Source organism: Pan troglodytes, chromosome 5 (assembly GCF_028858775.2).
Source record: "Pan troglodytes isolate AG18354 chromosome 5, NHGRI_mPanTro3-v2.0_pri, whole genome shotgun sequence".
Lineage (NCBI taxonomy): Eukaryota > Metazoa > Chordata > Mammalia > Primates > Hominidae > Pan > Pan troglodytes.
Genome location: NC_072403.2, coordinates 59,880,549 through 59,896,351, shown reverse-complemented (window position 1 = coordinate 59,896,351; position 15,803 = coordinate 59,880,549). Strand labels below are relative to the sequence as shown.

The 15,803-nt window shown below is 36.6% G+C and overlaps 1 protein-coding gene and 1 pseudogene across 5 annotated transcripts in view; one reads left to right on the top strand and one right to left on the bottom strand.

Moving 5' to 3' along the window:
- MLIP (muscular LMNA interacting protein) overlaps positions 1-13,103 on the bottom strand; it is a 247,356-nt gene extending 234,253 nt beyond the window's left edge. For all 5 annotated transcript variants that reach the window (XM_009451465.4, XM_001156657.5, XM_009451483.4 and 2 more), the window contains exon 1: positions 12,965-13,103. In XM_009451465.4, coding sequence (XP_009449740.4) covers positions 12,965-13,027 — 63 coding nt within the window. In that variant the 5' untranslated portion in view covers positions 13,028-13,103. The remainder of the gene's footprint in view (positions 1-12,964) is intronic.
- A 1,075-nt stretch (positions 13,104-14,178) lies between these two features.
- On the top strand, positions 14,179-15,581 carry LOC107975005 (enhancer of rudimentary homolog; annotated as a pseudogene).
- Positions 15,582-15,803: the final 222 nt, after the last annotated feature.

Here is a 15,803-nt window from a genome sequence, read left to right as displayed (position 1 = left end):
TGCTCTGTGAACTAGCACTTTGGCTAAGTGACAGGAGACTGCCATTCTCCTCCTGTCACACTCTGGTGATGATTTTCCAATGCCAAAATCTGCAATTCTGCCACCAATGCCATAGCTGCCTACTGATGGCCACACTATAGAGGGTAAGCTGCCAGCAACAAGCATGCCAGCATTTAGTGCTTTGTATATCACACAAAGATTTCATGGAAAATTTTTTACTCAGCATGACTGATGAGGTTAAGTTGGAGGTCAATCAGAAGGTGGAGGCAGTCGGCCATGCTCAGGGTCTCTCATTTTCCATGAACAAAAACCATATCTCATCTGTCTCTTCCCTCAGGACAAGTCCCTTCCTGAAAAGCTCTTCATTGTCTCTTGAAAACGGTCTGTGAAAGTGCCAAACCACCAGCTCTCCAGATGTGGCTGAATATCAAGGTAAATTTAATTTAGACTTAGCTTGGGATCCCCGTCATAACAAATCGGATAAAGCGCATGCGCGCACACACACACACACACACACACACACACACTCAGACATGTAAAACCCATCCTAGACAGTTCAAACAAGGTTTGAGTACCACTTTCCACGTATCGGGCTTACAAGGTGCCAAGAACATAGAGTTCCTGACCTTGAGGAGCCTGCAGTCTGCTGGTAGCCAAGGTGGTACAGGCAGAAGGATGTAAGCACTCAAGGCTTCCATAAATCTGCTCTCGGATAAGGAGTAAAGCACCAAAATCAGATGGCCTTGCATTCCTCTCTGACACAATCTCATTGAGTCAGCAAGATAATAAAAATGTGAGGTTACAGTACAATTTTTTTACAAAAAAAAATTACTCTGAGCTATTTGCAATCTTAGTAAAACTGAAAAATACAGTTTAACCCATAATATTGTTGCCTTTATTTGGGTTGTTAAGATTCTAGGGTTTGGCTAATAGGGCTGCACAAATATATTCACTGATTTACATGTTAATGTTCTGTCAACATGCATGATCTATAAAAGAAGCATTCCACTTTGCATAACATCTGTACTTTTGTGGAAAAAAGGAAAATAATGTCCACTATACCAAGGCCTTTACATTTCCTTGTATCATGTTATCATAGATTAGTAACTAATTCCCCTACTGTGTCCACTATTTTTACTTTTATAAACAATATTGCAATAAACATCATTAAACTAAATATTTGTATATTTCTTTGCTTCATATAAATGTCTGGAGTAAAATTATCTGGCCAGTAGGTAGGTAAATAATTAAGGTCTCCATACATATTATACTCCAGAAAAATGGTAGCAATTTATAGTCCTATCTGCAGATGAGACTGCATATTTTTTAGAAAAATTCTTAAGTAAAAAAACTAATTAATTATTGGAAATGTTGCTTTCCTAGGAAAATATCTTACGTGCAAGGAATAAAAATGCCAGATGAAGGTAAGAGGCATATAGTGTGATACCCTGAACAGAAAAAAAAATAGTTGCTGTGTTTAAAATGTATTGAATCAGATTGTGCTGTCAATCGTGTACTTATGTTCTTCTTTTGAACATTCTGTGCACACACGCATGTACCAGGACTCCTTCCCTAACTCTCCTTCTTCTTACCTATATTCTTCACCTCCTACAAATATCCCAACTTGACAAATCTAGCAGCTTTGGGGATTTTTAAATTAATTCTATGAAGCACATATTAGGTATAGTCCTAATTATTTGTACCTCACAATTTAGCATTTATTTTTACCTCTATGTAATGCTTGCATTCTTGTAATATAATTATTCTCCACTGAGATTAGGACATAACATCTTTCAGAATAGGCAGGATCTTTTAAACATTCTTGTTTTTGAAACTTTGTCACTTCACAGAACAAAAATACAATTAAAAGTTAATAAAATTTTCAAGGCACACTTCCTAGTGGGAAAGTAAGCATTGTCTCTGGTCTGATAGTTGCTTGAAATCATATGTGGTTTTTTTCTGAAGAAAACAATCCCCAATCACAAGTCCAGGGTTTCTCCAGACACAAGAAGTAATTTGTATACCACTGTGATTCTCATTTCTCTAATGGCTACCATACCACTTATTGAGTGCTTACTATGTGTGGGTGCTTTTCGAATATTTCCACATTTTTAGTTCATCTGACAGCTCTGTGAGGCAAGTCATAGCCCATTATACACAAGAGAAAATGGTGGCTCATTTAGGTTAAGCACATAGGAGCCTAGATTTGATTCTTACCACCGCATCCCAGCATTTAACCACCAAAATCACTATGGCAAATGATTTTCTTATGCTAAGAAAAAGAGTAAAGATTATAACATGTTATACAAGCTGAAATTTTCAAGCTTTTAGAAATGACATAATTTTGGTTATATGATCAGAATTTCTGGCATGCCAAATAACATAACTTATGCAATGATTTCACATAGTATATAGTATGATACCCTGAACAGAAAAAAAATGTTGCTGGGTTTAAAATGTATTTGAATCTTTAGTCTTGGTCCATTTTTGCCGCTATAACAAAATATCTGAGACTGGATAATTTATGAAGAACAGAAATATACTCCGGGAAGTCCAAGATCAGGGTGCTAGCATGTTCTGTGTCTGGTAAAGGCTCATTTCTCATTGATGGTGTCTTCTAGGCATCCTCACATGGTGGAAGGGACAGAAGGCAAAAAAGGGAGGAACACTGTGTCCTCACATGGCAGAAGAGCAGAAGAGAATGAACTCATTCCCTCAAGCCCTGCTAGAAGGGCACTACTCTCATCCACTAGGACTCCAACCTCACAGCTTCATCACCTCTTAAAAGCCCCACCTCTTCATACTATCAGTTGATTATTAAATTCCAACATCTGAATGTTGGAGGACACATCCAGACCGTAGCATCCCTCAAAAAAAGAATAAAGATGTTCCATAGCACCCATCATTTATTGAAATGATTTTCGAACACAAATACAGCATTGAGAGCAAGCTTTTAAAATAAATTGAGGGGCTTCTGGGTCAAGATCACTAATGGAACACACATGTTCATTACATATTCTTCTCTGGACACTATTAAAATGAGAGTAAAGGAATTTTAAACCATAAACCCACAAAAATAAGAGACCTGGCAAAGAGAAAAATCAGTGTGAAAAAGCACATTGTAAATTTCTGGAAGATGAAAAGGAGATAGAGGTAGACGGCCAGATGAAGATGAGCTGCCAAGAAGAGACCTTAGTATAAATGACTTTGCAAACCCTGGAGGGTGCCAGAGTCAAGCAAGACAAATTCCACAAAGGCAAAGGCATGACTGTAAAGAAGGGCTGAAAAGAAGGAGATTCATTGAAAGCCTCTAAAACCAGCTCTTTCTTTTCCTTCCCCACCCCATGCAAAGATGGACCAACAGGCAGGAGGTCTACAAGCTGTAGGCAAAGGATTGCTGGGCTGAATGAATGAATAAGCAGAAGCAAGTGGCACAACAAAACATGCCAGACTGAAAGCTGAGCTCAAGTGGAAAAACAAAATAGGGATGAAAAAAGGTTTTATTTCCCATATATTTCCTTCGCATTCTAAATTAATGCCCCACTCTCTGTGATAAGCGTATTAATTCATGCTAACATTTTCTTCCTTCAGCCTCCCAGTATGACATGATATCCCCAGAGAAATTAAAACAGGTTCAGGAAAGCAATCCTATGAGCTCTCTCAACTGCTCCTAAGACGAATGTCATCAAGTTAGTATTTAAAATCACGAGGTGGTCTCTAAATTGCTACACTCTGACAGCTATAAGGGTACTAGGCCTATTTTGAAGACCAAGCTGGGGGTGGAGGGGGGCGTCTTCCCAGAAGCTACCCATGCAAGAAAATACCCATTAACTGAGAAGAAAATTAATAAAAGGACCCTTGAGAAATTTTTAGGTTATAAATAATAACAAAAGACCAGCAATTGAACTACAAACATCCTCTAACCATTTTTTTTAAAAATCATCTCCTTATTTTCATGAAGGTCACGTAGCAAAATAAAGCAAATGATTCTCTAATACAATTCCATCACTAATACCACAGTCTATTTGTCATTCCCTTAGGGGAGCTGTACTTGGGACAGAACAACTAGATATATAATTGTAATTCTCACAATGAGAACCCAGAAAATATTTCGCCACACGTACAGTATGCTATATATGTCACTGTGAAAGCACAGCTCGGTTAAAGCCTGCAATCCATCTATCTCCTCTCTGTTATTCGCCATCACACAGAGCTATATCAAAAGATCCATTCAAACAGTGAGTCTCAGACTTACATTATCAGCAGACACTGCTTTAATTAGCAGTGGTTTTCAAAGGGCTGGATGGCTTCGAGAACTTGATTTGAACCATAAAGTAGAAATCTGGATCCTTATCAGTTTCACTTTTCAACTCTCAGCTCTCCTCCCTGGGTTCCAATAGATACAGCCCTCATTTTTCTTAGTGTAAGAAAGAAAATGAAAATGGTGGCTAGAGTTTGGCAATACTTGTGCGTCCACTTTTTCCTCAACCACCAGTGATGCAGAGGGGCTAAAATTAAGGTTGCAAAGGGACTAAGATATCTGTGTCAGGTACGTTGCAGGGAGTGGTAGGAATGACAGAAAGAGAATGAATAAAAGAAACCATTTTTAAAATAACATTTAACACACAGATTTTATGTATATATATATGTGTGTGTGTGTGTGTGTATTATTTTTTATTCCAAATGAAAACATAGCATCCACTTTATTTTAGGTTAAGTGTGAGAAAATATAATGCTTTATTTTGGGCATTTCAATACAAACATTAAGGCACTTACATGCTACTTTCTTCATCTATTTCACAATATTTACCCATGATCCAATTCCTGAATCTTTGTTATTTCTCAGTGAAAACATAGAAAACTATGCAATTTAATTGATCAGTACTGAACTGTGAACTTTCTATTCTAAAAGGAAGGTTTCATCTAATAACAAGGACTTCTATTTTACATTTGATCAGTGATAATATAAAAATAGAAACTATTTCAAGATTCCTAATGTTTGAATAAATAGGCATCACTTGGTATGGAAAGAATTTAATAAATCCACAGCCAGAGAGCACTTTTGATAGATGTATAAAATGCTGAAGAGCATAGCAATATTTTCAGATCCAATCCAACCTTTCACTTTGTAGATAAAGAAGCCAAAGATTAAGTGATTTGTCAAAGGCCATACAAGCACAACTTTAACTGTATTACCTACCAGTCTCCTGGAATCAGATCTAACATGCTCCTCACCATACTAGTTGGCACTTAGGGAGAGATAGAAAACCTCTTTGGAATAAGAATCCTTGTCACCATCAACACACACACAAACACACACACACACACACACTGAAGACACAGGTTTTCATTTAGATTTTCATAGGTATGTGAATTAAACACCTGTACACACTCGCTTTTTCATTTTTCCAGTCTCTCCTCATTTTGCCATTATGCACATTAGGACTTTCATTCTCACTGCTTCGCAATTTCCCAATGATCCTCACGGTCCACCACTATCATAGCATATTTCCTTTCCTCTCTCTTTTTAAAATTTCATGCTATAGATTGTTCTGCAATTTTTAAATTTTTGTTATTGGCTCAAAGGAGAAGAGGCCAGAAAGAAATTAAGATGGAATTATTTCTTATTCAAAAGAGATTTAAGTTTTTCAACTACTTAGTTTTTCACTTTGGTCTGCCAAATGATCAGGATTCACGGTTACTATTTACTACTATACTTCACCTGGGGTAAGACCAGAATTTTTTAATTACTCATAATGCTTAAGGGTTGTCTCAGTTATTTGGAGAACATTATCCTAATCATCAAATCTCTAATATCTGGTGCAGAGAGATCAATCATATAATCCTCTTATTGACATCTCGGAAATGTCTTACCTCCCTAAGAAAGGGAAAAATTAATTAATTTTACTAAAAATTCAGGAGTGACACAGTGTTCAGAAACTCAGAGAATCCTGGTTCCGAATTCCCTCCAGTTGCCTTCCAGCTGAGGGATGCTTACTGAGAAACTTAACATGAAATTTTGGTCTCTACCACCCATCTGTTTTATGAAAATAATTATTTCCACAGGGTATTTTAGATGTCAACTCTGGATGCCATCTCTGGAGAAAAGTGGAAAATAAATTTAAAATATACCAATGATGAATGGGCCATTGTGGGCGATGTGCCAAGTGGAGACGTAGAATGCACAGTAGGCAACACAAATACCTTAGGGAGGGCAGCTGCAGTCTTAAAGATGCTGAAGTGCTTACCATGGCCCATGACAATGTCACCGATAAAATCAAACATGAGCCGGCAGCTTAGGGGAGTTAAGGTATGGGGGCAAAGCAACTCACATCCTCTACCATCAAAATTGTCCCTCAGACAAAAGGAACATCTAAGGCAACTTTATCAGTTGAATCCAAAACACAGCAAGAGTCATTGCTACTCTTATCAGTAGCAGAGACAAGGAAGGAGGTTTCCAAAATAAATGATGTAATGCCAAAAAAATAAAATATCATTGTTTGCATGTTTTTATCTTTCTTTCCTTCATTTAGGTCATCACCAAAATTAGTTTATTAAGAATGAATGCAACCAATTGTGGTATAAAGATACATACATCCAGTACCTTACCGCCAGAGATTTCCTACTTATTAAATTTAATTTGCATTTATGACTTATTTTATTATGTGAAGTTGCCTTGTAAGGAATAACATATAGATCAGAAGCAACATTCAAGCCATACTGAAAGTAATATCTAGATAACACATCAGAAACATTGGCAGAATAGATGACTTGTTTTGGGGCATGTCAGGGCCTTCTGAGTGAGTGCCTGTTACCAATGACTCTAGTTAGACACAATTAGAAAGAGAAATAAATATATAAGTAGATATTATGGCAGAATAAAACATGTCACAGGCCGGGCGTGGCGGCTCACGCCTGTAATTCTAGCACTTTGAGAGGCCGAGGCGGGCAGAGTGCCTGAGCCCAGGAGTTCGAGACTAGCCTGGGCAACACAGTGAAACCCTGTCTCTACTAAAATCCAAAAAAAAAAAAAAAAAATTAGCTGGGCATGGCAGCATGTGCCTGTGGTCCCAGCTACTCAGGAGACTGAGGCAGGATAATTGCTTGAACCCGGGAGGCAGAGGTTGCAGTGAGCCGAGATCATGCCACTACACTCCAGCCTGGGCGACAGAGTGAGACTCCATCTCCAAAAATAATAATAATAATAATAATCGTGTTACCATGTTACAACATAAAATGCTTTACAATCATTCCCATTGTTAAGACATTCTGAAGAATAATTATAGACTTGCTACCACAGGTCCATGTGAGAAACAGAGGTGTCAATGGTTTGTACACTTAGAATGTTTCTGAGCGGCTAAAACCTATCATTATTATATCATAATGTACTTAAAAATAATCAAAGCATAATAATTGCCTTGAGGGCTAGGACTTTCTTTATCATGTATGTTCCCACTGCAGCCCTTAGTACTCTGTCTTATTCAAAATAAGTGTCTAGGGATGTATACTGATTTGGAAGTCTGTTTTGTTTTTTCTGAGTACATTGCCATCCGATAGGCACTAGGTTGTATCTCTGAAGACGCTCACCAACAACACCCAGACCTGTCATCAGATAATGATATGAGGAATTAGAACCAAGCACGAATCTCACGTTTTTTGTTTGTTAGCAGATTTCTTCTTAGAAAGTAATTAATTTTATTTGTATTAATGAAGCTATGAATTAATAAATAATTTAGGCTGGGCATGGTGGCTCACACCTGTAATCCCAACACTTTGGGAGGCTAAGGTGGGCGAATTACCTGAGGTCAGGAGTTCGAAACTAGCCTGACCAATATGGTGAAACCCCATCTCTACTAAAAATACAAAATTAGCTGGGCGTGGTGGCCCATGCCTGTAATCCCAGCTGCTGAGAAGGCTGAAGCAGCAGAATCGCTTGAACCCAGGAGGCGGAGGTTGCAGTGAGCCGAGATTGCACCATTGCACTCCAGCTTGGGCAACAAGAGTGAAACTCGAATTCAAAATAAATAAATAATTTAATTAACCTTATTTAAAGAGCTATCCTTCACTGAATTATCACAGAATTCTAAAATTCTTTGTAGCTTTACATTTTAACAACAGTTTGTTTGTTTGTTTGTTTTCCATTTCTTTTCTCTTTTGCTGTATTTAAAAATAAGCGGTATGGGCCAGGCACAGTGGCTCTCGCCTGTAATCCTAGCACTTTGGGAGCCTGAGGCGGGTGGATCACCTGAGGTCAGGAATTTGAGACCAGCTTGGCTAACGTGGAGAAACCCAGTCTCTACTAAAAATACAAAAATTAGCCAGGCATGGTGGTGCACGCCTGTAGTCCCAGCTACCCGGGAGGCTGAGGCAGGAGAATCGCTTGAACTCGGGAGGCAGAGGTTGCAGTGAGCCGAGATCGCACCACTGCACTCCAGGCTGGGCGACAAGAGTGAAACTCAGTCTCAAAAAATAAATTAATTAATTAAATAAAAAATAAATAAATGGTATGAACTCTTTTTTCTGAAATCAAGAAGAATGTTATTATGAGATCATAAGTAAATTTACATATCATTGGATAAGTCTTTCGCTCTCAAATTCAAAATATATCAAATTTTTAAATACAAAAAGTAAAATTTAAATTATTTAAAATATAATTGTTCAGCTCCTTATATTAGATATATGCTGTTAAAGAAAACTAATGTCAGATGACCTGTTTTCTTTCTCAATCTCAAAGAGTTGCTTTTTTACTCAAGGTAGCAATATTTATGACATTTAGAAATTGACCACTGTGTTGATTTGATTGTACCAAGTCTCAATATAAAATAAGTTGAATCATATACTCTTCTTATCATTATTATTATTTTTTTTTTTTTTGAGATGGAGTCTCGCTCTGTGGCCCAGGCTGGAGTGCAGTGGCGCAATCTCAGCTCACTGCAAGCTCTGCCTCCCGGGTTCACGCCATTCTCCTGCCTCAGCCTCCCGAGCAGCTGGGACTACAGGTGCCTGCCACCACGCCCGGCTAATTTTTTGTATTTTTAGTAGAGATGGGGTTTCACCGTGTTAGCCAGGATAGTCTGGATCTCCTGACCTCGTGATCCGCCCACCTCGGCCTCCCAAAGTGCTGGGATTACAGGCATGAGCCACCGCGCCCGGCCATTATCATTATTTTTGTAATATTATTGAACATTCATTATTTGAGAAGATAAAATTGTCTCGAGACATATTATGTTAATACAATAGAAATTATTAAATTTATGCATGAGATCTGTTTCTTCTTATAATCTCTTAGAGAAAGAAACCATTATTTATCAGAATGCCTTGAGGTACATGATCATTTTTACTATAGTAATATATGATTTTTTTTCCTTTTCATTATGAAATTTCAGTAGAAGGTAAATATAAGTAAAACTCTTTGTTGATGCACTTATAATCTAAAAGACATTTGGAAAATAGTCAAGATTTGTTGTCTTAGTTTTACTTATTTATTAAACATAATACATAGAAACTAGTACCTATTTCTTAAAACTATTCCAGAAGTAACTTCATGTTATAGATACAAATATACCCAGCTTGAATGTATCTCTTTGTCTGTCATTATCCCAAAAATGCAACTCAAAAATAAAATCAGACTACAAATTCATATGCTAACACGTCATTTCCTAAGATATGTTGCAGAGAACACTGCTAGTTCCTCAGAATATTCACTGTTATTGCACACACATTAAAATGTATTACACTGATAGGTGAGTTTAGGAAACACTGGATTAACCTCCAGAGTGCCTCACAGTCTTTAGTATATTACAATACAAATATGAGTCTCCAAGGGGAAATGTGTTGTATAGTGCATTTCCTGCTCAGTGTTTTCTGAATATTCTTGAATACAAACCAGAACCACATTTTGGGAAGCACTTTGGAAAATCTGAATTCCCAGGAACAGAGTTTAGAAAATACATGATAGGAAAAACAAAAGATCCATTCAACCTCAACAGCAATTATGGTGGAACTAACCAAATTGAAACATATTGTTACAAAATACTTTCCTCCTTTCTTCCACCTCTCTACCACTTCCCACAAAAATTAGCTTTATTGTCATCTAGCAGAATCAATGACTAAGATATTCCACATGATTTAATAGATGGTTTTCAAAGGGGTGGAAATGTCCTTCTAAGTCCATGTTAATTGATTTTTCTTCTCATGTTTGAAATATTGGAATAACATCAACCAAATTATGAGAAATTTCACTTGGCATTGGTAGATTTAAGAAATTTTGAAGAATTTGATATCATTCCTTTATTTCTGATTATGTATTGATTAATAGATGTAAAAGAGTCGCCTTGAATTGGTTAAGTACCTAGCAATCTTTTAATCAGCAAACAGCAATAAACTCAGGGCAAAAATCAATACTTAAAAGTAGCAATTCACTCACCAAGGGTAAGATAAGATTTATATTGGATGTGTAGCAAAGAATCTTGTTTTACTTGTGTCTTGCCTTTGTCTTATTTTGTCTTGTTTTATCTTTGTGTGTAATAAACTGATGAATTTTTAAATTCTGCAGACTGGTGACTTTCTTACTTATTTACTATAGATCTTACGTTAGAAATTTTTTCAAATAAACCCAATAATGCATATTGCTTAAGTGTGTGACACATACTATAACACTGTTCATAATAAAGATCCTTATGAGAGATACAGCTTTAATTTTAACAAACGTATAACACAATATTATAATGTACACATATTTAAATATTTTAATGGAAAAAATATTTTCTTCTTTTAAAAACCAGACTTTTACGAACTTTACTATTTATAATAAATAAATTGAATAAATTTCAGAAAATAGTGAACTCCACAAAAATACATTTTTCAAATATCTTCAGCAACCTAGCCAGTCATACTGTGTTACATTGGTATTAACATGAAACATAATGCTTGATGAACTGAAGTTTTTGGATATTCATTCACATAAACAGCCAAAATAACTTTTATTGGAAACCCTCAAAGATATAGATTTTCCAACTCTCTTAAATAGAAAATACTAAGCATAGGCAAAGCTTTTCTTGATAACAGTGTCATCAGAACTCCTGTATCTGAAAGGTGCCAGGTTCCTTAACTCTATTTGCTTGTACACTTAATTACCCCAGACACTGGGCTTTCATGTGTTCCTGCCACCCCCAGAACAGCCTCTCTTCTCAGTGCAGGTGAATGTTCGTATGCCTTTGATGTGCCGCCATATTTCCCCGCAATCTTTGGAAGTCAATCTGAGGCTAGCCCTAGGCCTCTGCTACAGAGTAATGTTCATGAGTTTTGTGACAGCTACTTCCTCTAAGGAAAGGTTTTTGCTCACTTCTAGATTTATAGCTGTATTCAAGATAGAGTCAGGCATGCACAATGTCTGACTTTCCAGAAAGTGAAATGCTAATACATCGAATCACTTCAAATAAGAAGAGTCCATCTTCACTTTGTGCACTTGCCCCATGTCCTCTATGTTTACTCGCAAAACTTCCTGTAAAAGACTGCCAGGAAGCTCAGGGTCAAATTTCACACTAATTCATAGCAACCAATTATTCATGTATTTAGTTACTCCCTATCTGGTTCCATAAAGGTTTTATGACCACTAAGCCTTTATGCTTACCATATCTGGGTTTTCTTTTTACTTTTAAATGCATTTTAACTTTTTTCTTTCCATATTAGTAAACTTTGGGCATGTGCTTTTTAAGTGAATCAGGCCAAAAACAGTTTAAAAATAGGCTTAGGCTAGGGACTTCACATACATTATAGTTTTTATTCTTCACGAAAGCCTTCAGATTAGTTATTACTGTTCCCTATCTTACACATGAATTAACTGAGACTCAGAAAGATTAAACAAAACCCATGGTCTTATATTTGGTAGTTGTGGGCAAGAATTTTCACCAAGCTCTTTCTGATTCAAAATCCCTGGTTAGCTCTACAAGGACACATGGCCTTTCCAAATAGTCAGAAAGGAAAATACTCTGTGGCCATTACATGTCTGGACAATCACCTAGGGCAGAGGTACAAAGTGGGTACTGAAAATGATGACCTGATTCCTTTAAGAAAATGTTGTATATTTTATTAAATATATTACTTCAAGACCTTGAAATTCTAATACACTTCAAGAGTTTTCAACCCAGTATGGTTCTTTTTTCCATTTTTCTAGTTTTAATATCCTGAATAGTCCATAAACCTCAACTTCATACGTCTAGAACAATGTGTTCCCATGAATTTGGTCTTATTATGGGCTATATTATCTTACTTTTTGTTATTTATGCTGATATTAAAATTAGTTATGACCTGTTCCAATGTTAACTCTATAGCCACAGTAAATTTACAAACATAATTAGTGACCTATGCTCATCAGATGAGCCATGGACAGCACATTTAACTCAAGGTTATAGTCTATTTTGTATTTGAGCAAATGTAAGTCACCATATTAACCATTGACATTTAATTGCTTAGTATCGAGGCAAAATTACTTTTATAACTTCTATGGCAAAAAACTTTATCCTTATACCAGAAGTTCATTAAACTTAATAAAACATTAATATATTCTATAATACTTATTTTTCTTGGCATATATTCCTGGTATCTCTGAGAAAAAAATGGATTTGAACACTCGCTAAGCTTCACATACGTAAATAAAACAATCTTCTAGTGCTGAGGCAATCACAATGAGAGGTCAAAATAAATGGATTCCAGTTTTTAAAATGAAGGTAAACCACATCATTTAACTAAATCAAATTTGCCCTCATTTGTGTAATGGCATTTTATATATAACTTTATTACATTATTTTCAGGAAAGCCCATGGAACTCATTAATTTTAAAGTTATTGACCAGCAAAACATGGAAACAGAGGCCGGCTAGCACAACTTTTCCAGTCTATGACAGTTGCTCTACTACCCTGTCAATTTCATTATAAATCTGTGTGTGCTAAATCTCATGTCTTACCGTCAGTTTCTCCTCTAAATTCTTGTTTAATAAGCTTCTTTTTTCACGCTTTTCAAGTTCCATATTGAAAGAGAATGAGAAAGAGAGAAAGACTGAGAGACACAGAGGTTCAGATTCTGTCTAGAAAATGATTCGACGTGCTTACATGTTAGATATTGCAGGACATTCCAAGTTGTGAGAGCCTAGGACACTATCAGAGAGCCCTAGCGATAATTTCTGGTTAGCTAGTGTTTCCATTTATAGATGCTCAAACCCTATAAACAGAGCACTGAAGAGAAGTCAGGCAGCTGGCCTTAGATAATGATAAATGTCCCTAGATATAAAAGCAAACTCTTCAGCAGAATGTTCCAACAGGTTAGGCTCCCTGAACCAATACAGATGTATGTGACAAAAATCCACGATCAAAGAATTCATTAATAGCTGTTGCAACAGAATAAAATATACTCTAGAATACGACCTAATAAATCAGTTAAAAAGAACAAATGTGATAGTCAGATAGCAAATAAAATCAGCAGATCTAGCGCTTCCAAATTCCAATTTGCAACCTAGTAGTGTAGATATGTTTGTATTACTTTGTAGATTTTTTAAAATGTTGCTTAAAGAGGAAGAGCAAAATTATAACAAATTAAAACTATAAAGACATGCAAACATATATTCAAGGGGTGCTGTCAACTTTATTCCATGGAGAGTTGACAAAATGATGTTTAAAAATACCATGAAATAAAAGTGTTTTCCTTCACAAAAATGGATTTTGTTCTTCCTATCCTGGCTTTTTCACTGGGAGCAAAGTTATGATATAGAAGATAAATCTCATTTTTTCAGTGGAACAAGTACTTTCAGATTTCTTTAGAAAATGTTACATGCCTTAAAGAAAATTAATTGGGCAACTTAATGGTAAATAGTTCTCCCTGTGTTTTGCAGCAAAACAAAATATGTGGAAGGTAATAGAAGAATAGAAACGGATTTCAGAGTAAACTAAGACTGCTCTCTATGGTGATTTAATACCTCAGCCTGTTTAAAACATCCTTTTAACAGCTGTTTTTTGGTTTTGGTTTTGTTTTGTTCTGTTTTGTCTACTTTAACTCAAATTCCCTATCAGCTTTTCCTTCATAAGAAAACATTTCAGAAAATGTGTTGTGGAGCTCTGTCCTTTCAAACGATTGCAGTCAATCCTCTGTTGTCAGGCAGGGTTGCTCCAGAATTTATTCTGCATCATGATAGAAGGTTTGAAGACTTCAGAAGTGAAACACTGAGTAGGCAATAAACCTATCCTTCAGGATGATAAATTCAGAAACACTATATTAGATTCATGGGCAAAAGGGGCTTCCTCTTTTGACTCAAATGTAAATTCCAGAAAGGAAATTATTTATGCTGGTTATTGTTCTAACAAGTTGGAAAACAAAAATCTTAAAGATTGATTAACATGCAAGATTGGTATGTGTCAAAAGCAAGGCAATTGTTAAAATCTTAAGTGAACGAACTTCCTAAACCTCTCTAGGAAAAAAAAAAAAAGAATCATGCTGTGGCTGCAAAAGGAAACTCAATTCATGCTCAGCATGCGAGTTTAATGCCTGAAGACTGAACCCAGGATCCGGTTAGGAGGAAAAGGAATGGTGTGTGTGATGCAGAGTTGGTTGGCAGATGAGAATATGGTAGTGATTTGGAAGAGATGTGGGAGGCATGAAAAGTTTTAGTTATACAAACATGTGCTGAGTGCCTATAATAGATAAAGATTATCCTAGGGGCAGGTAGTTTTTTTTAAATAAAATAATTGAAAATAATAATACAATTTACAAATACAATCCCTGGATTTTGGCCCTCAACAAACTCACAACCGAGGTGCGACTGGATAGTAGCAGGATAATAACCCTCATATAGCACAGTTCCTTGGCATACTCACCGTGCGCTAGGTACCGCTTTAAGGCTTTCCAAATGTTATTTCAATTCCCTTTTAAAATCACTCTAGAGGGTAGATATTATTATCTTCCCCATTGTTATGGGCTACATTTGTGCCTCCAAAATTCATATGTTGAAGTTCTCATCCCCCAATACCCTAGAATGTGACTGTATGTAAAGAATGTTCTTGAAAGAGGTAATTAAGGTTAAATGAAGGCATTAGGATGGGCCCTAATCCATTATGAGTGGTTCCTTCTAAGAAGAAATTAGAACACAGGCACTCACAGAGGGAAGGCCCTGTGAAGACTCACTGAGAAGATGGCCATCTATAAGTCAAAGAGAGCAGCCTTAGAAGAAACCAACCCTGGTGCTGCAGGGTAAGCAGCAGCTACCGTGAGAAGAGTTTGGTGGGCGATCTCACACCATCCTGCTGGCACAGCCTACCAAAAAGCCAGAAGACAGAACTTAGGCTGACTATGAATCTTTGAACAAATGCATGGACGGCATTTGTAAAATAAATGAAGAATATCTGAAGAGAATGATCCCAACAGCCCCTCTGTCACACTGATATCATCAGTTGTTTGATTTTATGGACGATCTGGCAGACCTCAGCTGCCTGGTTTAGCGAGCTAATACCCAGACATGCCAGCCTTACAACAAAGATAGGATTAAAGAGTTCTATATGCTCCTGAGTCAGCAGTCCCAACAGACCAGGATGTAATTGAGTTGGGAGCACTAGGGGAATGAGGGTGGGCTTCACAGGTGTGTACAAAGAGTGAGCTGTAATGGAAGTTTAGGATTACAGTGTTCCTGTTTCCATTTTGTTACACTCTAGCTAGGATTGAATGTATTAGATAAATGTGAGGGTCTTGTTCAACCTGAAGCTCCTGTTGTCCCCCTTTTTTACTTTTACTTTTTTCTTTTTTTATTTAAACATTTTTTG